This window comes from Bufo gargarizans, chromosome 10 (genome assembly GCF_014858855.1).
Source record: "Bufo gargarizans isolate SCDJY-AF-19 chromosome 10, ASM1485885v1, whole genome shotgun sequence".
In the NCBI taxonomy this organism is placed as follows: domain Eukaryota; kingdom Metazoa; phylum Chordata; class Amphibia; order Anura; family Bufonidae; genus Bufo; species Bufo gargarizans.
Window position 1 is genome coordinate 119,535,304 of NC_058089.1, and position 26,607 is coordinate 119,561,910.

The window sequence follows — 26,607 nt, forward strand, 5'->3', positions numbered from 1 at the left end:
CGAAACCAGCCCTGTACCTCACATGGATCCAGAGATCTCCCCATTCATTGCTCTGCTGGATTTATATCAAGCTGAAAGCTCAAGGGGAGTCTTCTGCAGCTGAGGGGGCGTGTCATTCTGCTGCAGCTGGGGGGGCGTGTCTATGCTCCCCCTATTACAGCTCAGGAGGCGTGTCTCAGCTCTCCCTATCACAGCTCAGGAGGCGTGTCTCAGCTCTCCCTATCACAGCTCAGGAGGCGTGTCTCAGCTCTCCCTATCACAGCTCAGGAGGCGTGTCTCAGCTCTCCCTATCACAGCTCAGGAGGCGTGTCTCAGCTTTCCCTATCACAGCTCAGGAGGCGTGTCTCAGCTCTCCCTATCACAACTCAGGGGGCGTGTCTCAGCTCTCCCTATCATAGCTCAGGAGACAGTTGAAGGAAGAAACTGAGCATGTGCGGCCTTCTCAGTGAGCGGGACAAACAAATAAACAAAACAAAAAAACTGCAGGTGGCGCTATACAGATACCTTTTATTGAATAACTCAGCGGCTATGCTAAATTTTTAATTACATGCAATTACAAAAGTATTCAGATCCAGGTGCGGGTTTGAAAACTGAAGAATATTTTTTGTGGGACAACCCCTTTAAATCAAATCTATTGCTCTCTGTTATCCGCTAGGTGACTGTATCCTTCAGCGGGATGCTGATAATCTACAGAATTAGAAGTACGGACGGTATTCACACAAGTGTGCCTCAGCAGCTTGCTTTACAGGTAACGGACCACCTTTGGTTTAGCGGAGCCCTGTTAAAGGGGTTCTCCGGGATTTTTATATTGATGGCCTATCTTCAGGATAGGTAATCAATATCAGATCGTGGGGGAGGGGTGGGGGGTTCCGACTCTCAGACTTCCACCGATCAGCTGTAGGAAGAGACCGCAGTGCTCCTTGAGCCTTTTCCTAGGCCATCACGTTCATCGGTCACATGGCCTAGGCGCAGCTCAGCCCCATTCAAGAGAATGGGCCTAGGCTGCAATACCAAGTACAGCCACTATAGAATGGACAGCGCTGTGGTTGGTGAGCTGAGAGGAAGATGCAGCTCTCACCGGAGCATCATGACTTCCTCAAAAAGCTGATCAGCAGGTTGTCGGGTGTCAGACTCAGACCCCCACCAATCAGGTATTGGTGACCTATCTTGAAGACTCCTAGAAAAGATATTAAGGTAACGGTGTCAATACTGGAGTGGACTAAAACACGCAAACATTCAAGAACGACTACAATTAAAGGGATAGTTGAGCCTTATGTAAATAACGCTTTAAAGGGTTATCAGTAGTAATAAGTCAGAGCAACTGGACATTTTGCTAGTCATCGGACTGACTTTCTCAATTACAATGACTTGTACAGGGAATCTCCGGCATGAAATACTTATTTTTATGCCGGAGATTCCTTGTACAAGTCATTCTAATTCAGAAAGCTAGTCGGACAACTAGTAAGATGTTTTCAAGAAGTTTTCCCGGGGTCCGGCCACCACCAAGCGCTGCTACCATACAAGTGAATGGGAGCGCACCGCACATGCGCGGCCCCTGTTCCCATTCCATTCTATGGGGGCCAATGCTTGGCTATATTCAGTGGCCCCATAGGAATGAATAGAGGGAGGCTGCGCATGCTCAGTGCCCCCCCCATGACTTTCACCGCTCTGTTCTCCGTATAGGTGCGGGTCCCAGAGGTGGGACCCGCACCTATCAGACAATGGGGGCATATCCTAGCGATTGTCTACGAAGGCAGAACCCCTTTAAAGCAGAATCCCACCATAGGGATCCCCAGATCTCAGCCTTCCGGACCCCTGGTTAGCATGAATTGGGAGAGAGTATAAATTTAGGGTTATATGCTGCAGTTGCAGGCCGGTGGCAGCAATTTTTTTTTTGAGGAGTATAATTCTTTAATTCTATATTGCTCCCGGTCAGGCGACCATGGGCTTGTTTCTACTAAATGGCAGAGGTGGAAAAAAAGGAAAAGCAGGACTTTTGTCTATTTTAATATTCTTTTGATTGATGACATACGCATTTTCAGTAGCTGTGGTCATGTACACGTATACTACACGTACGTCACTTATACCACATAATAGATGTGTGGTGGACCTCTAGTGGACAGATGTGGGAATTACAAGTATTGCATTATTCCTATGTAACTTGCGATGTTTTGTAGCCGAAATGCAGCAAGGTCATCTTTATTATTTTATTGTAATTTTATTGAGATTAGTTTGTAGAAAAAAAATGTAATTCATTTTTTTCAGGGTTTTTTCACTTTGAAAAGTAAAAATCATAAAAATACATTTGAATAATACTTAATATATATAGACACAAACACACTGGCAATCAAAATTAGAGAACAATTTACGAACACTTGATTTTTTTCAGAAATAATGTAATCTACATTGATCATCATTTGAAGGATTTTTTGTAAGGGGTGCACCATGCCATTAGAACAGTGTTTTCCAAAATAACCAAAGTATATAAACATAAAAACTTTATTTTTCAAAAAACCTGATGATGATAATTAGAGAACAGCAAAGACTGTAGCACAGAGAGAGATTCTGACTACATTTTCTGCAGGTTACACCAGTCACCGGTCAGTAGACGTGCCTTGGCTTTGAATGACTTCGGCACATCTGCGGCCACCGGACATCACTCGTCTCTCACACGGCTCCGGTGGGATTTTGCTCCACGCTTCTTCCAGTTCTGTGACTGTTGTGGGTTTCTTGACCATAACGTTGTCACCAAGGATTTTCCAGAGTTTTGCTATTGGGTTTAGATCAGGACTCGGGGCGGCTATTTCATGGTATCTAGGAACTTCTTCACCCGTTTTGCTGTGTGACGGGAGCATTGTCCTGGCTGATTGAGTGATGAACCCAAGGAAGGAAGGAACCAGGTGTTGTTGAAGAATTCTGATCCACCCTTGCATTCACTCTGCCATGTAGCTGTATGAGAGGTCCAACTCCTGCTGCAGAAAACATTTCCCAATGGCCTCATGCACACAAGTGTTGTTTTGGTCCGCAGTTTTTGCGGCTCGGATGCGGACCCATTCACTTCAATGGGGGCACAGAAGATGCAGACAGCTCCGTAAAAAAAAAAATAACCTGTTCTATTCTTGTCCGTTTTGCGGACAAGAATAGGCAGTTATATCAATGGCTGTTTGTGCCGTTCCGCAAATGGCGGAACGCACACGGATGCCATCCGTGTTTTGCGGATCCGCAATTTGCGGACCGCCAAACACACAACGGTCGTGTGCATGAGGCCAAACCATGGCGCTTCCTCCTCCACCTTTCACTGACTTCTTTACACACTTTGGGTTCAGTCTTTCCCCAGTTTGTCGACGAACATAATGTTTCCCATCAGACCCAAATACATTAAACTTGCTTTCATCACTACAATGAGCTCTGGAGCACTTCTCCTCTGTCCACTTCTCCTCTGTCCACTTCTCCTCTGTCCACTTCTCCTCTGTCCACTTCTCCTCTGTCCACTTCTCCTCTGTCCACTTCTCCTCTGTCCACACAAGATGCTCCTCAGCAAACGTGAGCCTAGCCTTTTGATTCTTTCTGCTAATGAGAGGTTTGGTTCCATGCAGGGTGGGCTTTCAGTCCGAATACTCTTAAGCGTGGAGACCCTGTATGACGGGACAGATCCTTACCCCGGTCAGTGCTGAACCCGCGAGCAATTCCAGCTGCAGTGTTGAGACGATGACTCATGGAGATTCTCTGCATTATCCCGTCCTCTCTTGCATTTGTTTTCGAGGGCGACCAGCCTTCTTGGGGGACTTGAATGAGTTTGAGATCAGTGATAGTCAGTTCGCAGTGTTCGCCAGCGAACACATGCGGACTGCCATCTTTAGTAAGATAGACTCACCCGTCCGGCGATGCACAGGTAAGCCCTTACTTGTGCCTGTGCCGGTCTGAAATCAAATGCGGTCACTGAGAGCAGGCAGTTCCGAGAACAGCCGCCCGGGGCCTTCATCGGGCTATTCTCGGAACTGCCTGCTCCCGGTGACTGCATTTGATTTCAGACCGGCTCCCGGCAGAGGCACAGGTAAGGGCTTACCTGTGCATCACCGGACGGGTGAGTCTACCTTACTAAAGATGGCAGCCCGCATGTGTTCGCTGGCGAACACTGCGAACTGACCCTCACTGTTTGTGATGTTGTAAAGATGCAATATTCTAAAAATCACAGACTTGGAACGACCAACTTCTCTTGCTATGGCGGATAGGGTCACCCCTTTGGCCTTCATCTGGACAACCTGCTGCCGGAGGGTTTCAGTCACTTTGGAACGGCACACCATTTTCGCAAAGTCAGTGAAAACTGGAAAGTTAGGGCTCATTCACAGGAACGTTTTTTGAGTTTCAATTCATTCCAATGGTTCCGCAAAAAAAATAAAAATGAATGTACGGCACGCAAAACACTGAAAAAGGCATATGATCGTGTGAACGAGTCCTTAAGCTGCCAGTTAAATAGGATTTGTCAGATCATTAAGGGAATTAGCACCAGTTGCCAGATTAAGGTCTCTTTCACACGACCGTATGGCTTTTTCAGTGTTTTGCGGTCTGTTTTTCACAGATCCGTTGTTCCGTATTTTGTTTCTGTTTTTCACAGATGCCGTTTTTCCGTATGGCATATACAGTAATTACATTAAAAATATTGGGCTGGGCATAACATTTTCAATAGATGGTTCTGCAAAAACGGAACAGATAAAGAAGACATTTGGATGCATTTCCATATATGTTCCGTTTTTTTTTGCGGACCCATTGACTTGAATGGAGCCATGGAAAGTGATTTGCGGGCAATAATAGGACATGTTTTATTTTTGAACGGAATGGAAAAAACGGAAAGCATACAGAGTACATTCAGTTTTTTTGCAAAACCATTGAAATGAATGGTTCCGTATACGGAACACAAAAAACGGAGCGTAAATGAAAGAAAATGAAATAAAACGTGTGAAAGAGTCCTAACACCAATAACTTGCAGGTATCTGAAAGCGTCCTCTAAGGCCTCATGCACACAAGTGTTTTTTTATTTAGTTTCCGTTTCGTTTTTTGCATTGCGTATACGGTCCGTATACGGAACCATTCATTTCAATGGATCCACAAAAAAAACACGAATGCACGCGGACGTCATCCGTATTTTTTGCGGATCTGTTTTTTTGCGGACCGCAAAATACTGAAAAATCCATACGGTCGTGTGCAAGAGGCCTAATTTTCAATGATCTCATTTACAATTTTATTCTGCGTTTTAGAATAAATAAAATTTATGAAATAATCTTAAAATTCTGCTATTTTAGGATATAATCACATAGGACCACACTATGACCTTGGCATTGAAACTGCAGGGTTACATTTCTGGATTAACATGAAGAAGCCTGGAAAAGTTTTCTGACAAACTCCTTCTTTTGGGATGCAGAGAGAGCTATGTTCGTTGTCACCTAATTAAAAAAAATATGATATGATAAGCAAACGGCTGCTATATCCAAGGAATAAGTATTGGGTGCCTCTTGTCACCGCTCACACGGTAGCTTGCTCATTGAGTCATTAATGGCACTGTCACTTTAAGGCTGGCTGGCAGTCCGCGGTTTCACGCCCGCCAACCAGCCGGCTCTCGCGAGAAGTCAGCGCAGCAGCTCCCAGCGTCCCTAGCGGCGGCCGCCATGTTAGTTTAGGCCCTTGTCCGGAGAACGCAGGAAGGAATAAGCGGAAGAATCTTCAACCCCCCCCCGGGCGCCAACAATCCGCATCCATCCGGCGGGAGAGTCACCATGAGCGGCGGGACGCCGTACATCGGCAGCAAGATCAGCCTCATCTCCAAGGCGGAGATCCGGTATGAGGGCATCCTGTACACCATCGACACCGAGAACTCCACCGTGGCCTTGGCCAAAGGTACCGGGCTCCGACTGCGCCTCCCGCGGGGAGGGCGAGGGCGGGAACCGGGGCTGAGGAGGCTGGACGTGGGGGGCCCGTCATGTACCCGACCCCCGTATGCATAGTGTACCGGGCTCCCTCAGCTACACAGTGTAAGGACGACCCCACCCCCGCGGTACAGTGCACGCCCCCCCTCTGGTACAGTGCTCCCTCATATACAGAGTGTATGGAGGACCCCACCCCCGCGGTACAGTGTACGCCCCCCCCCCCTTCTGGTACAGTGCTCCCTTCTCCACCCCTGTAGTACAGTGCACGCCTCCCTTCTGGTACAGTGTACGCCCCCCTTCTGGTACAGTGTACAGTGCTCCCTCATATACACAGTGTATGGAGGACCCCACCCCCGTGGTACAGTGTACGCCCCCCTTTCTGGTACAGTGTACAGCGCTCCCTTCTCCACCCCCGTAGTACAGTGTACGCCCCCCTTCTGGTACAGTGCTCCCCCCCCCTGCGGTACAGTGTACGTCCCCCTTCTGGTACAGTGTACGTCCCCCTTCTGGTACAGTGCTCCCTTCCCCACCCCCGCGGTACAGTGTATGCCCCCCCACATTCTGGTATAGTGCAGTGCTTCCTTTCCCCACCCCCGCGGTACAGTGTACATCCCCCTCCTTCTGGTACGGTGCTCACTTTCCCCACCCCCGCGGTACAGTGTATGCCCCCCCCCCCTTCTGGTAGAGTGCTCACTCTTCCCCGCGGTACAGTGTACGTCCCCCCTTCTGGTACAGTGTACAGTGCTCCCTTCCCCACCCCCGCGGTACAGTGTACGTCCCCCTGCCATGCTTTACACTACAGCGCAGTAGGTTACTCATGGAGAGCAGTAATAGAATGGTGTACAGATTTAAAGCAACAGCCGTGTATTCTCCATGACCAGCCGGCGTGGAAGTGTGCGGCGCCCCACAATCCGTCATGGCAGTGTCTCATGGATTATTTTTTTTTCCTCTTCCTTCTCGGCAGTCCGGTCCTTTGGAACAGAAGATCGACCCACAGAGCGGCCGGTTCCTCCTCGAGATGAAGTGTTTGAATATATCATATTCCGGGGGAGCGACATCAAGGACCTCACTGTGTGTGAACCCCCCAAACCTCAGTGCTCCTTGCCTCAAGACCCTGCAATAGTCCAGGTACGGCCTCTGCCCATGGATGTCAGGCCGGCCACACAGCGAACGCGCCGGGGCAGCTGGTGGGGGAGATCCAGATCAGGCATGTTGGGTTTCAGCTGCCCCATCCTTTTTATTCTTGGGAGAGGTGTCTAGGACCTTCAGAGCAAGTGGCTCGGGGGGGCCCCGTCTGACTGACACTGCCTTAATAGGGTGCCTAAAATAGCAGACAACCCGATTACAAAGGAGATGTAGCACCAAGGTCTCAGTGCTTGGTTAACCCCTTGAAGACTGGGCGATTTTCTGATTGTTCATTTTCATTTTTCACTCCCTGCTTTCCAAAAGCCATAACTTTTTTTTTATTTTTCCGTTTTAAGGGCTTGTTTTTTTTTGGACAAGTTGTATTTTCTAATGGCACCACTTACGGTTATACACAGTGGGAATGTAGTCGGAAGCGGGGGAAAAATTTGGAATGATAAAAAAAAAACACAATTTCATCACAGTTTTATGGGTTTCCTTTGTGGTAAAACTGACCTGTTAGGGCACTGCTTTCACACTTGCAGTGCTGGATCCGTCTCACAAATTATTTTTTACATTTTTAAAGGTCTGCGCATGCGCAGAGCGGAAGACTGGATCCGTCAATGCGGCAGTTTTAATGCTGGATCCGGCACTAATACATTCCAATGGAAAAAAATGCTGGATCCGGCAAGTGTTCAGTATTTTTGGTCAGAGATAAAACTGCGGCACGCTGCGGTATTTTCTCCGTCCAAATAACGTAAGAGGGACTGAACTGATGCATCCTGCTGAATAGTGAACAGAATGCATTAGGATAAAACTGATCAGTTCTTTTCCGGTATTGAGCCCCTAGGACGGAACTCGATACCGGAAAAGAATAACGCTAGTGTGAAAGTACCCTTACTTTCATTCTCCAGGTCAGTGTGATTACGATACATCTGTGTGTTGTTGTGTGGTTTTTTTTTTTTGTTTTTTTTTTTGCGTTTTAATACTGGAAAAAAAATGGAACTTTTTTCTTTGCATCACCATTTTATTTATATTTTTTTACACTATTTAATAGTACCCATAGGGAACTATAACGCGCAGTCATCAGATTGCTTCTCTCATACACTATGGGCCACAGTTACCTAAACTAACAGGAAAACCTTCTTGCTCATAGCAACCAATCAGAGCTCACCTTAGAACACTTAAGGAAATGAAAGGTGAGCCCTGGTTGGTTGCTATGGGCAACTAAGGGTTTTCTTAGAAAGTTTTGACTCATGAAGTCCTCTGTTCCCATTAGCCCTGCCACAGGCAGCCTCTCCACAGGAACTAATGTGCGCCAGCCTCTTATCACTCAGGGGGGCCGAGGCTGCCGCACACTACATTCAATGTGACCACGGCGTCTTGGGAGCATGCACTTCCGGCCATGTTCCCAGCTCCCCCCAGGAAGGATGGAGGGAGCCGAGACATGGCCGGAGGTGCGTGCTCCCAGTTTTTAACCTCCCAGATGCTGTCGTCACATTTGACCATGGCGCCTGAGGGGTTTTAATGTATGTGTTCAACATTATCGTCGATCGCATACTTTAGTCCCCATTGCCTGCTGCTTTAAAATGCGGGCGCCATATTTAAATACCCAACCGCCGACGTATATTTACATGAGGCGGTTGGGAAGGGGTTAAGTCTTTTATGTTAAAGGGGGTTCTCCTGGCTATCTTGAAAATCTTGCTTGGTCTGACCTGTGGAGGGAAGCTCGGTGCTTAAACTGCTGTCATGCCACCGTGCGGTGGAGGGCTCCTGCCGCCACAGGTCAGCTCCCAGCAAGATTTTCAGAATAGTTTGAAGAACCCTTTTAAGTCCACATTTCCAGCATCAGACGTCCCTAAAGATGATTTGTTTCTCTGCAGTCCTCTCTAGGATCCAGTACTTCAGCGTCGTTGAGCGGTGTGAACTCCTACGCCCCGTTCAGCAGGATGCCGGCATATAACCAGTTTAACGCCAATCCTCTGGTGGCCCAGCAGTTTGGATCGGTTGGAGTCGGTAAGCTTATTTAGACTGGAAGGCTCCTTCCCCTTAAGAAAGGAGTTGTGCACAGGATAGGGGATCACTATCTGATCGGTGAGGGTACGATCCCTGGGACCCCCACCGATCACCAGAACGGGTGTCCTGTTCCTCCAAACGAACGGACAGGCAGGTGGCGCATGACAGCTGCCTCTCCGTTCATTCTGTATGGGACTGCTTCCGGCATAAAGATGAATGGAGCCGCAAGGCACACGGGCCCCATTAATATCCTCAATATCATTGGGAGTCCCAGTGGTCGGGCCCCTGCCACTGATTAGATTGTTATGCCCTATAGCAGTAATGGCGAACCTATGGCATTTTTCACTGTTTTGCGGTCCGCAAAAATACGGATGACGTCCATTTGTGTGCATTCCGTGTGCATTTTGCGGAACGGAACAGCCAGTCCCTAATAGAACAGTGCTATCCTTGTCCGTTATGCGGACAATAATAGGACATGTTTTATCTTTGAACGGAAACAGAAGGCATACGGAGTACATTCTGTTTTTTTTGTTTTGCGGGTCCATAGAAATTACTGGTTAAGTATACGGAACGCAAAAAATGGAACATAAACGGGGGGGGGGGGAAAAACATTCATGTGCAAGAGGCCTTATCCTGCCTACAGTCAGTGCTCTGATGAATGGCAGGAAATTATAGCTAAATGATAAAGTACATGGAAAATATATTATACTGGACTGTAGTATTCAGGGTAAATTGCTGTGTTGGCACTTTGCGGTAAGTGGGTTTGGGTGGCAGTTTGGGCACTCTGTCTCGAAAAGGTTCACCATCACTGCCCTATACCAGGGCTGGCCAACCTGTGGCTCTTAAGCTGTTGCATAACTACAACTCCCAGCATGCCCAGGCAGCCTACAGCAGGGCATGGTGTAGTTTTACAACAGCTGGAGAGCCGCAGGTTGGCCAGCCCTGTCCTATACTGTGCCTTGGAGGACACTTTAGAACTTTGCACATCCCGTTCTGTTTAAACGGGACCTTTCACCCGGAAAACGCAGATTAAACCGCTCTGATTCCAAAGTTGTCGTTGCTGTGCGATGTGCCAAAAGTCATAAAAAAGACTTATATTCAACTGCCCGCGTTATGTAAATTTGGGTCTTGAAGTCGAGGGGGCTGTGGCTTTCTAGCTTCAAATCGCGCTCGGTGAGCCCCCTTTCCTGCTCCTTAGTGCTTTATAGAATTTCCCATTCCCTTAATGCCGGACGCTTGAACGTATTCTTGTGCCTGCGCCGTGTCACCGCAATTCCCTATGCATTTAACCGTCTTTTTTTATGAATTTCGGCACATCGCACAGCGTTGGAATCAAACTACAGACTTCAATAAGGTAATGCTGGATAGTGGCTAGCTGTCATTTTGTAAAAATGTTGACAGGATCGTCCAACTTTTAGATATTGATGATCTGTTCTCTAGATTAACCCCGACCAATCTGATATCGATGACCGGAATCCTAAAGCTCTGGTCTCTTCTGATGATACTTCCAGGCTGCATTCACAGGCCTCTTAGTTGCTATTGGAAACAGACAACAGGCTTGTCTAAAATTGCTTAGGTTAATGAAGTTCCTGTAATACAGGGGGTAGTAAGTTTTCCCCACATCACATTACTGTATGTGTACTTCCCAAAATGCAGCCCATCCCCAGAACAAGCTTTGTCCAGACAATGTGTAAACGGGTAATGCTTTGACTCCACCAGCAGAATAGTGAGTGCTGCTCTGGAGTATAATACAGGATGTAACTCGGGATCAGTACAGGATAAGTAATGTATGTACACAGTGACTCCACCAGCAGAATAGTGAGTGCAGCTCTGGAGTATAATACAGGATGTAACTCAGGATCAGTACAGGATAAGTAATGTATGTGCACAGTGACTGCACCAGCAGAATGAATACAGCTCTGGAGTATAATACAGGAAGAAACTCTGAATCAGCAGAAGATGCAATGTCTTTAAACTTAGATAATGGCGATCTCACGCCTGTTACAATGTGACAACTTAAGCAAGCAAGCATGTCTGGAGTTATAGTTTCACAACAGCTGGACTGCTGCAGGTCGCCCACCCCTGCATTAAAATACCCACTCGCCTGTCCATGGCCATGCTGCTGCTCCATTCTCGGCCGCTTTTGTTCCCCACAGGGCTGTGGGGCTGCTTGGTCGCGTGACCCGTCACAGGCCACAGCTTGAACAGTACATCACTGCTGAAGCCCTGTGGGGACTGAAAGTGGCTGGGAATCGAGCAGCGATGGGACTGCAGACAGGTGATAGGCTACCCAATATCTGATGGGCTAGGGTCCGAAACCCAGCACCCCCACCGATCAGCTGTTCTACAGTAACAACAGCTCCATCGTTGCACTTCAGTCCATTTCTGTCATGAATGGAGCTTATCGTGAAGCTGCCCCCATTCACTTCACTGGAAAGTTAGTGCAGAAGAACTGATCGGCAGGGTGTTGGGGCCCCAACTAATCAGAGATTGATGGCCTATCCTGAGGATAAATTTTCTTAGGTTCCTTTTTTTTATTTTTTTTCTGAAACAGGAAACTCTTTGAGCTCCGTAGGTGCTGGCGGTACAACCGGTGCTTCTCTACCCCTGGCTAGCAGTGACGGCTCTTCATTTAATCACGAAACGAGAAAAATGCAGTCCTCTCAAGGTAACGCATACAGCTTGTCCTTTTACTTCTATGCTCTTCTGCTGAACCCCCATGCGATAAGCTGCTCATCTAGAGTGTGAAATCATTGCCATCCTTGTTATGCACGAACGTGCCAGGTTCTGCAGAGCGAGCGATGCTTCCTGCTGTGGGAGACTCTTCTTTCACATTCCTTTGCCGTAATGGTGCGTACTACTAGGCTGTAGTCAGAATGATGAGCTGTTTGGTTTAACTTAGTGTTTTTCAACTTTTGGAAAATGCACAGGTTCTTTTGTTTCTTATGGTAATCGGGAATAGGGCATGCCACTGTGGCATTAGAGGCAGAGCTTGCTAAGAACTCGTTTGCATACCCTCTTCCCAGAATTTGAGGAGATCTGCCCTTAAGGCGCTCCCCATAAGGAGATATACAGTGCTGCCCATAATTATTCATACCCCCTGGCAAATTTTGACTTGGTTACCTTTATTCAACCAGCAAGTAATTTTTTGACGGGAAATTACATAGGTGTCTTCCAAAAGATAAGAAGACGATGTACAAGAGGCATTATTGTGGGAAAAAACATTTCTCAGCTTTTATTTACATTTGAGCCAAAAATACAAGATGTTCCGCACTGTGGAAAATCTCAGAGGACGTGGTCGGAAGCCAAAAGTGACACCTGTGCTGCCAGGAGGATAGAGAGGTGAAAAAGAATCCAAGGATCACCACCAAGACCATCCTGGTGAATCTGGGCTCTGCTGGTGGCAATGTCTCAAGGCAGACAATCCAACGGACACTGCACACTGCAGACCAAGGAGGACGCCACTTCTCCAGATAAGGCACACACATAAAGCTCGCTTGGCCTTTGCAAAAGCTCATCTGGACAAAGAAGACGACTTCTGGTCTTCTGTGTTATGGTCAGATGAAACAAAAATGTAATTGTTCGGTCACAATGATGTTTCCTTCATTTGGCGTAAAAAAGAAGCCTTCAACCCAAAGAACACCATCCCCACTGTCAAACATGGTGGTGGGAACCTAATGCTTTGGGGGTGTTTTTCAGCCAATGGACCAGGGAACCTAATCACAGTAAACGGCACCATGAAAAAAGAGCAATACATGAGAATTCTCAACATCAGGCAGTCTGCAGAGAAACTTGGCCTTGGGCACCAGTGGACATTTCAGCATGACAATGACCCAAAACAAAAGTGGTGAAGAAATGGTTAGCAGACAACAACATTAACGTTTTGGAGCGGCCCGGTCAGAGTCCAGACTGGAATCCAATCTGTGGAAAGATCAGGGTGATGGCAAGAAGACCCTCCAACTTGAAAGATTTGGAGCTCATTGCTAAAGATGAATGGGCAAAAATACACTGTAGTACACCCCCCCCCCCCCCCCCCCCTGAATTATGGTAAACTGTACATCCCGAATAACAACTCCACCTTCCTCTAGGGCGAACAACCCCTTTGGTAGATTCTTTGCGGAAGAGCCCAACACTAGAACAAGGCGTCCAAACTGCATCCATTGCCCAGGCACCAGGGGCGGTGGGTAGAAGAAGTCCTTTAAGTTCTAGAGCTTTGCCATCCCTAAGCCAAAGGACATTGGATAATTCAGAGCAAAGAAAAGGTGAGAAAAGAGACTATTGATTGCTGAGATCAGCCATCTCCGTTGTACTTGGATCTTCATGTCCTTTCTGTTTTGCAGCTGATGCACACAAATCCTCAAGGCCTGACACAGACCTGCTCAGGAACGACAGACAGGACCCCAACAAGAGACAAGGTGAGAAAGCTTGGACGTCATTGGGAGCTATTGATTGTGAAGAGTGCAGGGGCCACAGCACTGAGGTGGCCCTGCATGCCCTTCACAAGTGAATTGGGCTGGCTGCAGATCCCTGCACAGCCAGCAGCTTGCAGTGCTGGGAACTCTTAGAAGGGGGTTCAGCTATAGAATGGTAATGTATCCCCTTCATTCTATGAATCTGTAATGTCAGGGAAGTCTCTCAGTGACTAGCCTAGTGGGACATTGTGCCAACACTCTCTGCCACCATGCAACCATATAAAGTGATTTACTCTGGCAGCATGCCATCACTTTGTAGGATGGGAATACCTATTTTAATGGTAGTTGTAGGTTTGAAATAATGGCAGGTAATATAGCTTCATTCATTTAGCATTATTCAGTATGGGAATACAAAGGTCTAGCCCAGGGATGGCCAACCAGAGGCGCTCCAGATGTTGCAAAACTACAACAATGCCTACAGCAGGGCATGGTGGGAGTTGTAGTTTTACAGCAGCTGGAGAGCCGCAGGTTGGCCATTCCTGGCCTAGCCTTATACTCAACCTATTGGATTGTCTTTTTTTATTTTTTTTTAAGTCTACATGTAATAAGGAAGCCAATATTTAGATGAAGCGTACACGCTTGGGGCTTTTACGTTAAACTTTAGGCACATGCTGAATCAGCGGGCATTTATAGGTAATGTGTATACACTTATCTGCACCATGGTGTTGGGATTTCTTAATTCTCCCTTCCAGCTGCTCTTGGTGGACCTCAGCCCAGGAGAGGTCGTGGTGGTCACCGAGGGGGCCGTGGAAGGTATAATGTAAGAAGAGACGGCCCTATGAAGTTTGAAAAAGACTTTGACTTTGAAAGTGCTAATGCACAGTTCAACAAAGAAGAAATCGACAAGGAATTTCACAATAAGTTAAAAATAAAAGGTGGGTAAGTGTGAGCTTGTCTGGTGCAATTGTGAATATATCTGGTGAAACAGAAAAACCCTTATGAAAATGAAACTTTTTAATTTAACTTTTTAAATTGTAGATCTGAAGTAAATGTAGCCGCTGCACGATTTTAGCCTTAAAGAGGACCTTTCATGGGTCCAAACATTCTAAACTAAGTATTAGGATATGTAGGAGATAGATCCCTGCACTTACTATTTTTCCTGGGCGCCACTCTGTTCGCCCGCTGTGGCCCCTGTTGTATTCTCCCACCCTGTATGCGTATTAATAGCATCAGAACAATGAGAAGGAGACTCCCACGGAGAAAGACTGTCTCCTTCTCATTGTTCCGACTCTTTTAATTAGCATACAGGCGGGAGAATACAACAGGGGCCACAGCGGGCGAACAGAGTGGCTCCCAGGAAAAATAGTAAGTGCAGTTAGTGCAGGGATCTATCTCCTACGTATCCTGATACTTAGTTTAGAATGTTTGGACCCATGAAAGGTCCTCTTTAAAGGGGTTGTCCAGCCGTTAATATTGATGACCAATTTTCAGGATAGGTCATCATTATCAGATTGGCGGGGTCTGACACCCGGCACCACCGCTGATCAGCTGTTTGTTGAGGAGGCGGCGTTGCTTCCTGGTCTTCACACTACGCCTCTTGTCCTGTGGAGCGGCAGTGTAGTGTAACTGCAGAAGCTCACTACATTCACTTGAATGGAGCGTTTAATTATCGTTGCACTGCACTGCTGAGACGAAGTGCAGGGTGATGAACAGGAAGTGGCGCTTACATGGAGTTGAAAGGGGGTGCCGGGAGTCGGACCTCTGCCAATCAGAGATTGATGACCTATCCTGACAATAGGTTGTCAATATTAATGGCTGGACAACCCCTGTTTTTATGTCTCTACAATTAAAGGCCCAGAACATTATTTTTCTGACAACATAAGCGTGTTAGGGCTAATATATTAGATTCTTCAAGGGATAATTATCCTGTGAGGTCTTAATATAAAAACTCCTGCACAACCAGTTTAATATCTCTGGCTCTGTAGAAGATAGAGATATGAGCCTGGTCCTGTTTGAAAGCTGCCAGTCTAAGCTTTAAAACAAGTTTCAGGCACATTAGCTCCTCTGCATTTGGGAGATACAGCCTTTAGAAATTGGTTTGGGAGTGAAAGCAGCTGAAACCTGCTTTCACTTTCAGCTGCTGTGACTACATACTTAAATTCTACATATCTCCTAATGTAGTTCTGGGCTCTTAAATAAAACCAGACCCATATTTTTATCTTCTACAGAGCCCGAGATATGAAGGCTTAAATCGGCCCTCCTGCCCAAGCTCTGCTCAGGCTAAACTGTTAGATCCTTTTCCAAAACCCCAAGCAGAGCTCAGCCAAAACTTTTAGAGGGTTAAACGCCCTTGACAAAAACTACTTGTACGTTCCAGTGGTTACCTTGAGTTAAAAAAAAATTGACATATATTGTCTGCAGTCTTATTTAATTCATTTTCAGACTTCCAATATTCATTTTATACCCTGCTCCTACTTTCATACTTTTCTCATGTGAATGTGTCCCTCCCAGTAATACATGCCGGATGTGAGGTCTGTGTGTCCAGGTTGCTGCTGCCTTCCCTAGCTGTCACATATCAGCACAGCTTTACCCCTGTACTGATTCCCCATTTCTACAGCTGTTTTGGGTTCTCTACTCCTTCGTACTGAGACACTGAGTTTGTAGAGTGTGCTCTGCTTTTTCTGGACACTTGTACGCAGCCTTTGCTCCCCCGCTAACTACCTAGTGTGTGTGCTTTCCTCACTGTCTGCAGCCTCTGCTGCGTTAGGGGTCATCCTTGGATCCTTTTTCCCCCTTTCAACACTGTAATCTGCTGTGTGCGCAACATCCTCCCCTTCCTTGCTGCTCTCTTTTACAACTGAGAGAAGGACGGATGAGCAGAGAGCTTCGTCAGGAGCAGAACTCCGAGGGGTTCATGTCATGTTTAGCAGCTAGATGAAGGACTCGGGCAAACTCGACTGAAGAAAAATGCAGGGTATTTTTTTGAATGCTAACTGTTCAGAACGTTGCTTCATTTTGCATTTAGGAAGCAAATGAACATTGAATAAAAATGTCCCTCCCCTCTTAATTAGGCAGGGTCTCCTCATATTGCCATCTTGGTATGTTGTCAGTTCTATTTCTGCCACTGGTCAGATCAGGTCTGTACTTATCATTCGTGTGACTTTATGTTCATTATTCTGCTTCTGCTGTTCCAGACGACAAACCAGAAAAACCAGAGAAGCCAGTGAATGGGGAAGATAAAGCAGACTCTGGGGTGGACACTCAGAACAGTGAAGGAAACGCCGAGGAGGAGGAAGTGCCGACGAGCTGTTACTACGACAAAACCAAATCTTTCTTCGACAACATCTCCTGTGATGATAACCGGTACGAAGCGCGTTGTGACCTTAGTTTGGAGTAAAATATTTCACAGGACTACTGCACTGAGAAAGAGTCCTACCTCCATCCAGCTGGCAACTGATTTTGCTGTGAAAGGCTGTAGCCTGCTAGGTGTTTCTCTGGCAGTGGCCTATCACTAGCCTTTTCACTGCCTCTTTGGTGGAATTTAGACTGCTGTAAATAGTAGCGAATACTGTGCTAATGGACTTCCAGGGAGGGCAATGGAGGGTTGTTTGCCTTTCCTATGACTGCCTTGTCCTGTTGTTGGTTTTCTTCAGCTTAGGCTACTTTCACACTTGCGTTCGGAGCGGATCCGTCTGGTATCTGTACAGACTGATCCGCTCCTATAATGCAAACGATGGTATCCGTTCAGAACGGAACCGTTTGCATTTTATTTCAGAAAAAAGTCTAAGTGTAATTTGTATTCAGACGGATCCATCCAGACTTTGCATTGAAAGTCAATGGGGGGGCGGATCCATTTGAAAATTGCACCATATTGTGTCACCTTCAAACGGATCCGCCCCCATTGACTTCCATTGTAACTCTGGACGGATCAGTTTGCCTCGGCACGGCCAGGCGGACACCCGAATGCTGCAAGCAGCGTTTGGGTGTCCGCCTGCTGAGCGGAGCGGAGGACAGACGGTGCCAGACTGATGCATTCTGAGCGGATCCGCATCCACTCAGAATGCATTAGGGCAGTACGGATCCGTTCGGGGCCGCTTGTGAGAGCCTTCAAATGGAACTCGCAAGCGGAGACCCGAACGCTAGTGTGAAAGTAGCCTTAGAATAAGGCCATTTTCACATGACCTTATCCGTTTTGCGGTCCACGACTCTCAAATCCACAAAACAGTCGTGTGTGTGCAACTGGCCTTTTCCCTTCCGCAGGTCCCGCACTATATAACAAATGCCTATTTTTGGCCCCAAAACGGACAAGAATAGATCATGTTCTATTTCTTTTTGCGGGGTCGTGGACACACGGTGTGCTGTCTGCATCATTTGCAGCCCCATTGAAATGAATGGGTACACATCCGATCAGCAAAAAATGCTGAAGATATCGTCGTGTGAATGCGCCCTTATGCATATAAAGTTTCATATGCAGTAAAATTTTATGTGAACTTTTGTCAATTTTAAATGTGCGTAAAATCTACCAAAAATACATGTTTTTTTATTGTTTTGTTTTTAGAGACCGAAGATCAACATGGGCAGAAGAAAGGAGGCTTAACGCAGAGACATTTGGACTTCCTTTGCGTTCAAACAGAGGGCGTGGGGGTTACCGAGGTAGAGGCGGTGGAGGGGGTATGGGTTTCCGTGGAGGCAGAGGCCGTGGAGGTGAAAGGAGAGGCCCCCCTCCAGGAAGCAACTTTGGGGCTCCCCGAGGATATCGTGGTGGATTCAGCAGAGGACGTGGAGGACGAGAATTTTCAGACTATGAATACAGGGTGAGGAATAGTTGAATCTTTTGTACAACAGTAACCTGAGCCAGAATCTAGTACTTACCAATCACACGAGGCTTTGAGAGTGTAAGTCATTGTCTGTAGATCACAACTTGTTGTCATATTTTCCTCTGGATGGTTTGAGGAAACAGATGGAAAGTACCTAAATCTAAAAATACTTTCTGTAAGTAACTTGACATGTTTTAAAGGCTATGGAAACCTTCATATTATTATTTTTTTTAATTGGTCTTTTTTTAAAAATTTTCTGTAGAGTCCTGAGGTTCTCTAGTACCAGGCTCTGTGCTTATACCGTTTCCCGGCAGACAGCGCGGCTGACGGCTCCTTATCTTTGATCTCCCAACCTTATAAACACTCATTATAGCTCGATTCTTATCTTAGGCTACTTTCACACCTGCGTTTAGGTGCGGATCCGTCTGCATAACTATGTAAAAAAAAAAAAAAAAAAAGTCAAACGGATCCATCCTGACTTACATTGAAAGTCAATGGGGGACGGATCAGTTTACAATTGCACCATATTGTGTCAATGTAAATGGATCTGTCTCCATTAACTTACATTGTAAGTCAGGACGGATCCGTTTGGTGTTCGCCTCCAGAGTGGAATGGAGGCAGAACGGAGGCAAAATGATGCATTCTGAACGGATCCTTAGCCATTCAGAATGCATTGGGGCTAAACTGATCCATTTGGGGCCGCTTGTGAGAGCCCTGAAACGAATCTCACAGGCGGACCCAGAAACGGCAGTCTGAAAGTAGCCTTACTGATTACAACACACTGAGGGACATTTATCAAGGCCTATACGCCACAATTGTGGCGTCAAAGTCGCACATTATGGTCTTGGTATGTGTGCACCATGATTTGCTACTTTTTTTTAGCCTTTCGGCACTGATTAAAAGGTGGCATAGCGTTGTGTAGCTGCCACATTTACCATAACTTTCGCCAAAAAGTGGTGTCAGTTATAGCTGAAGTCTACACCAGCCTGTAGCTGGCAGGGCGGAGATGTGACAGATTTGTTAAGAAGATTCTGCTTTCTGGATCCACCAGTCTTGATATATCTCCCCCAGTAAGTGTTTTAAGGGAACCTGTCACCGGGATTTTGGGTATAGAGCTGAGGACATGGGCTGCTAGATGGCCGCTAGCACATCCGCAATACCCAGTCCCCATAGCTTTGTGTGCTTTTGTGTAAAAAAAACAACAACAATTTGATACATATGCAAATTAACCTGAGTCCAGCGTGAAGGAGCCCAGCACCGCCCCGCATCCTCAAAATCTCCTCCTTGCTCCCTGACGTCAGAAAGCTAGAGCGCCGTAATCTCACGCTGCGCAAGCTAGCGCATGTGCATTGTCATCAGTGTTCCTTCCCTGTGCTGGCATCAGCCTCAAGGAAGGAACCGCGCATGCGCCAGCTTGCGCATTGCGAGATTATGGCGCTCTAGCTTTCTGACGTTGGGGAGCAAGGAGAAGATTCTGAGGATGCTGGGCGCTCATCTCAGGGACAGGACTCATCTCAGGTTAATTTGCAGATGTATCAAATGGTTTTTTTTTTTTTTTTTTTTTTTGTTTTTTTTTTACACAATAAAAGCACACAGAGCTATGGGGACTGGGTATTGCAGATGTGCTAGCGGCCATCTAGCAACCCATGTCCTCAGCTCTATACACAAAATCCCGATGTACAGGTTCCCTTTAAGAGCTGTTAGTAGGTCAGACATAAGGGCAGATAACTGCTCAAATCAAAAGGTTAACCCTTTATGGGGTAAAAGACTTTTTTTTTTTTTTTTTTTTTATGAAGACTAATTTAATTGAAAAATTGACTTTTAGCCCAAAATGACTAGAATGTAATCCAATGTCCGAGATCTGAAAAAATTTAACATATAAAAAAGAAACCCACAGAGGAGTGGTGGTATTAAATGGCGGCCATTCAAATAAATACCTGACCGTGTAATGTCCAAATGTGCCTGGTCTGATGGCTTAACGGCTCTCCACTCTGCCTCCCATGGTAGGGGGTGGGTGTCATAAATGGGGGCGTCCCCTCTGATGTCCATATGCCCTAAAGGTGTACAGAAGCATTGGCCTTATCAGACATCCCCTGTTTAAAACCTGGAGACCCTTTTTGATGGTGGGTGTATAGACCATGGCTCAGATTCACTAATGTGTCTGTGCCTAAAATGTGGTGCAATCTGGCGCAACTTTCGACTTGTTCAAAAAGGGGCGACGAGGCTTATCAGAAAGGGATGCAGCTTCACCGGAAAGGGTGCCAGACCTAAGATGCACCATTTTGTTCCACAATTCTGGTGTAAAAGGAGTAGCTGGTAGAGCGAGAGAAAAGTGTCCGTCCCTGCACCACATTCAGCATCCAACCCGAGCCGCTGTGATAAATCTGGTGCAGGTCTAGACAGCCGGGCTATGGGTTCAGTAAATGTGGGCCAATGTATTAAACCTGCAGCCGCTCATCTATGTACGGATTCCACAACCTAATTAGTATTTTTCTTCTTTTGCAGAAAGACAACAAGGTGGCCGCCTAGTCGAGAACGGAGGGTGTGCGTTTTTTTTTTTTTTAAAGTTTTTGGTCACACTCTGGAAAACTTGTTTTCAGTCTTTGGTGAAGAATGACGTTTCTTGCTGTATATCTTGTCACCAGCACTGGGGGAGGTGGGGGTCGGATGCTTCACGGCGCTTCTTCAGTGCAGTGGGGCCCTGCCGGAAATTATCCTTTTTTTTTTTCCTTAATTTTTATATTCGGAGGTCCCTGCAACACTAAAGGACGGGTGGCAGAGAAAAAAAAACAGTCGTTAAGTTGGTTCAGCATGATCTCTTTGCAGTAGAAGACTGAAGTCATTTGGGTATGAATATTCTGACGCATTTTTACGAAGTACTGTTTCCTTGCTGCGAGAATAGTTCAATCTCTGAGCTCTGATGCCCTGAAGGGTCCTATTGTGTTTTTTTTTTTTGTTTTTTTTATATATATTGTTTAAAAGGGTGCGTGACCCCCTCCACCCCTTCTCCAGATAGCAGCACATTTAGTTGGAAAAAGAGAACAATCTTACTTCAGTTCCTTAGGCGAAGGACACTTTTTTTTATATTGTCGTAAGATTGAGTTTATCCCACTGCCAAAGAGCCCCCCCCCCCCCCGAGCTTTGTATAGGTGTAAAAACAAAAACCTTTGTACCCAGAGTCTAATGGCTTGTACGAGACCACCTCACAACTTTCTTCTACATGAAGCTTCCATTAGATGTAAGTTTTTTTATTTTTTATTTTTTTTTCCCCTTTAAAGGCAGTATAAATGCGTATTTTGAAAGTGTCGCAACGTTAAACTTTACCAGTTTTGGAACTTTTAACTCATTGTGCACAGAATTAGCTTATGGTGCAGGGGCGGGAGTCATGTGTCGGGCACTTTAATTAGGTTTTCTGCAATGCTTTGAACCTTGTGCCTCTGTCCTTTTTTATTTTATTTTTTTTTTTTCACCTTTTCATCTCTTCTTGGTGTTTTTGTTATGTCGCTTCCCATTCACATTCAGACCCGCGTCTAAACTTCTGATGGTTGCACTTGGGGGAGCGTAGGTGACTGCTGATGAATAGACAATGCACAGAGGTCTCTTGATGACCCCCCCCCCCGTTTTGGCTTTTGCATAAGGGACCATTGAAGGGGTCGTTCAGGGTTAGGGAACAAGACTGCGGCTTTTCTTCTAGAAACGTCCATCTGCCCATGGGTTTAGTGTGTGGTATTGGCGCTCGGCTCCATTGAAGCTGTAGTACCAGGCACGCTCTGGAAGAAAGCAGCCATGTTTTTCCCAATCCTGGACAACCCTTCTGAACACTGGGCACCAGCTTTCATGGCGTTATCAGCACGACCTCTTTTAAATGAAGGTACAGATTGATCTACCTGGAAACAGATTAATTTAAGATTAAATCTCTTCTGCGCGGCTCATTAAGTCAGGTGCGATGGCGACTGGCAGATCAGCATGCTGGCTACTGTAAGATGATGGTTCTGTGCACAACATGGCTTCCTCCTCTGCCAAGGCAGCAGGGTTCCCTTTTAATCGTAGTAAATGCTTTTGCTTCCCTTTTTGTAAAGATGTAGTAGTCTGAGGCTGAGGATTTCCCCTCCGCCTTGGAATCCCGTTTTTAGATTTGAGTGAAGGTCTTCAGTCTCTCGGCCTGAGCAGTGACGACCAAACCTGTGGGCGATAACCGCCGTCATGTCACATCCCCCCCCCCCCCCCCAAACTGTACCCATCGTCATTGGGTTTTAAGTTATACACAGGAACACCCAGTCTGTGAATACTGCAAAAAGGGATCCAAAGATGTCATAGGGTTTTTTTGTTATGATTTTATTTTTATTTCTTTTCTGGGAAAATGGACATTTTGCTCTGCAAAGTTTTTGTGTTGAAGGTTGAGACAAAATGTTAAAATTCACTGTGTTTAGGCAAAAAACTGAAGTATTTGTAAAGTAGCATCGTCCCACGTCCGTAACTTATTCCGATGGCCAAGGCACACGTCACGGTCTGCAATGTGGTTTTCTCAGCCAGAACTTGAAGGGCTGTTCCCATCTCATCAGGAAATGGTAGCAGTCATCACTTTGCTTGGGGGGGGGGGGGGTCTGACCTCCGGTACCCCAACCGGTCCCGAGCATAAAGCGTCCAGGTGCAGTGCTGCAGCCCCTTCACTGTTTTTCCTGTGCACGGCGGCGCCCCAGCCACTCGCTGCGGAGGGAACACAAGCACCACGCTTCTCAAGTGAATGGGAGTTGCTGCGGTTTCCTGCATGGCGCCGATGTGCAGGGAAAGTGACGCAGCGGTAACCCAGGATTTATTGGTTGGACCCCCTCCAGTCATAAATGTCTAGTATATCCTCGCAACATACAATCCGTTTGAGATGGGAACACCCCTTTAAGGAATTGCTTTAGCGCTCCATTTACATGTAGTGTTTCCTTATACCGCTGAGCAACTTGTTAATGCTCTTGTTCTCTAGTCACATCCAGAGCTGCATTAACAATATCACAGGATGTTATACAAAGGGAGATGCTGCCTTTTAACAGCTTAGGCTGAGCTCACATCACCGTTTATTTTCCGTTTTTCTGATTCATCAGAATAAAGAAAAAAAAAGAAAAAACGGATCCTGAGTATTAGTTATGCACATTCCGAATCTGTTTGAGCCATTTCCATCTGAGATCCGTTATTTTATACGGAAAAAAATGTCCTGCATGCAGTATTTATTTATTTTTTTCCCGTCTAAAGTAACGGATCTCAAATGGAAACGCCAAATCTGCATACCTGATGCTTACTGGTCTGTTCGGATGGATCAGGAAAACAGAAAAATAAATGGTGATGTGAACTCGGCCTTAGTTATAGGCATTGTCCAGGAGTAGAAAAACAAGGCCGCTTTCTTCAAAAAGCAGCGCCACACCTGTCCTCAGGTTGTGTGTGGTATTGCAGTTTAAACCAATTCACTTCAACAGGCCCAACCCATGGACGGAGTGCGACATGGTTTCTTTATTCCAGACCAGGGATCAGCAACCTTCGGGACTCCAGCTGCTGTGAAACTACAGCTCCCATCATGCACACTTTGCTGTTTTTCCAACTCCCATAGAAGTGAAAGGAAGATTCTGGGAGTTGTAGTTTCAGAATAGCTGGCGTTTGCTGATCCCTTTAAGATCCTGTTATGTGCCCCCATCTCTCCTGCAAGATGGAAGGTTTGACCCAATCCCCCTTGCATCAGACTACTGAACAAGGCATATCCTGGTCCGTGCTAACACTGGGGCAGCAGCAAGATGTCTGATCCTGCCGCCTCAGTGCAAATGTGTAGAGGAATGCAGTGTTTTTTTTTTTGTTTTTTTTTTTTAAATTACAGCTCTGGATGTGAATAGAGTATAGGATAACGATACAACCCATTCACAATGTAACATGTTTTTTTTTGGAAGGCAGAGCTGCCACCAGCCGACCCGTCTGCTACATGCAGGACTTGTTCATGTCACCTTGCACCTTTTAGCATGAAATGTGGATGCCGTCGGGTGGCATTGTTCATGTGCTCCTAGATGGCACATATGAGGGTCATACCAAAGGGCCACAGGACGGGCATGTGTATATAACCTATCGCGTGGACAAGGTTCAGATTTGGCACTTTCAAATGAGACCAAAGGCAAACGTATTGCACTTGCTGTAGCAGGATTGAGCAGCCTCCTGCTACAACTCTCAACATGCACACTCCTGTAGAATTGAATGTAGCATGCTGGGAGTTGTAGTTTCACAACCACTGGAGTGCGTGAGGTTGCTGACTTCTATGCTAAGGGACTCCTTTGCTCTTTTACTTGGTATGTGTAGACAGCCATATTTAGCCACAGGACCACTGTTTGTACTTGTAAGCTGGTAATGCACGCTTTATTGATTTCTGGCCAGTGGTTATAGAACTACAACTCCCAGCATGCTAAAAGTTGTCGAAAAGCGCTACTTTTGGGAAAGACTGTCCTGTCTGGCCATAGTTCCCCCCCCCCCCCCCTTATTTCCTCTGTGGTGATGTTACCCGTCTGCATCTAACAAATAGTGGCTGAGTATGGCTGCCCACACAAGACGAGGCGGTCTCTAATCGGGATGGTCTTATAGAATAGACAGGTAAATATACTACTCCCATCAGACTTGGGCCAGAAAGCCTGTCTTTTGGCATACAGCCGTGTCAATGTCTGAAAGTGATTGCCCTTAGAGCAGTGCTAAGGTGCAGGCCTCTGCTGTTAAAGGGGTTATCTAGGATATGAAAAAGCAGTGCCCCCGCTCTCCACAGGTTGTATCTGGTATCGCACCGCCAGACACAACACATGGAGAAATCAATTTCTCTAATCCCAGACACTGCATCGTCTGTAGATAATACATCCATGGCTGCCTTCAGAATTCTCCTGCAGGATCGGCATTGCGGGAAACGCCATGTTCACACCAGGCCACTGGTCTTGGGCCGACGTAGCAACATCCCTCCCAAAAATCATGACCCGTACCAGACAGTGTGCCAGCCGGGGGGGAGCAATCAGATTGGCATGCTTACAGGAAATCGTTGCATCGGGTGTGAGCGGAGTACGAGCCAATCTGTAAATCAAGATGGAAGTAAACCAGATGAGGGATTTGCAAAGACACCGAATCTGACTGGACTTTGCCCGATCCTAGCGCATAGAGGGGCTGTCAGTCAAGGACGGGGCCACGTGTGGTGCTATCACTACTAGATGTCACTGAAGCGTATCGCTGGCTGCAAATCTCATTGTAACATGATGATCCTGACCCAGTGACGGGACGTGAAATCCATCATGTCTGCGGCCCGATGCCATGCAAAAACTACTGTGGGTGAAGCGCTATACATTGCATATTACAGAAGTGAGGACAGAGGATCAGGGTATATTATTACTTTTTTTTTTTTCTTTTGTACTTGTAAAAAGAACAACGTTGTAATTCTTTTGGAGTTCCTGCCAATTCAAATGTTTTTATTCTAAGGCAGAATTAAAGTTCAATGAAACAAAATCCAGGTTTTGTGTCCTTTGTTCCAGATGAGGGTGCATGTGCCGGGTGCGACCAGTTACCAGACACTATTGTGGTACGTCTTTACGTGGCATACATGATGTGGGTTTCCCACAATGGAGGAGTTTTGTAGCAGTGACGGACTCTGCACCCAAGGCTAGTTTCACACAAGCGTTTGTCCGGCTCATTCTCCGCTGGTCCGGCGTTATTTAATAGGGCCGGATACAGCCTGCTGGGTCTGACTGGCGCAAGTGTGAAACTAGCCTAAGGCCACTTGCAGACGAGCAGGTGTCACGCTGCAAGTCCGCAGCTACCGGCCTTAACTTCCAGCACTGCCGGGGTCACAAAGCATTAGATTGGTTTATGATGCTATGTAACCCTTAAGGCTGGTTTCACACGGGCATTGCGGGAACATGCACGATTTTTCCGCGCGAGTACAAAACATTGTAATGTGTTTTGCGCGCGTGTGAGACAAATCGGCATGTTTGGTACCAGGGTTGTGTAGATTGTATTATTTTCCCTTACATGGTTATAAGGGAAAATAATAGTATTCTGAATACAGAATGCATAGTACAATAGCTCTGGAGGGGTTAAAAAAAAATAAAAAATTTAACGCTCCTTAATCCACTTGATCGCGCAGCCGGCATCTCTTCTGTCTTCATCTTAGCTGTGTGCAGTAACAGGACCTGTGGTGACGTCACTTCAGTCATCACATGATCTTTTACCATGGTGATGGATCATGTGATGACCGGAGTGAGGTCACTACAGGTCCTTTTCCTGTACACAGCACAGAAGAGAAGCCGGGCTGCGCGAGCAAGTTGA

The 26,607-nt window shown here is 46.5% G+C and overlaps 1 protein-coding gene across 1 annotated transcript; it reads left to right on the top strand.

Annotated features, from left to right (window-relative positions):
* The first annotated feature begins 5,660 nt into the window (after nucleotides 1–5,660).
* On the top strand, nucleotides 5,661–24,135 carry LSM14A (LSM14A mRNA processing body assembly factor). Its single transcript, XM_044269628.1, has 10 exons — nucleotides 5,661–5,892; nucleotides 6,886–7,049; nucleotides 8,927–9,059; nucleotides 11,614–11,727; nucleotides 13,148–13,321; nucleotides 13,400–13,474; nucleotides 14,224–14,406; nucleotides 16,666–16,834; nucleotides 18,030–18,285; nucleotides 20,794–24,135. Exons 1-10 carry the CDS (start codon nucleotides 5,772–5,774, stop codon nucleotides 20,815–20,817), a joined length of 1,413 nt encoding a protein of 470 aa, XP_044125563.1. The 5' UTR covers nucleotides 5,661–5,771; the 3' UTR covers nucleotides 20,818–24,135.
* Nucleotides 24,136–26,607: the final 2,472 nt, after the last annotated feature.

Coding starts and splice junctions, on each gene's coding strand:
- LSM14A (XM_044269628.1), top strand. CDS start 5,772: ATGAGCGGCGGGACGCCGTACATCGGCAGCAAGATCAGCCTCATCTCC. Junction 16,835..18,029: donor ATCTCCTGTGATGATAACCG/GTACGAAGCGCG, acceptor TTTTGTTTTTAG/AGACCGAAGATCAACATGGG. Junction 18,286..20,793: donor TTTCAGACTATGAATACAGG/GTGAGGAATAGT, acceptor CTTCTTTTGCAG/AAAGACAACAAGGTGGCCGC.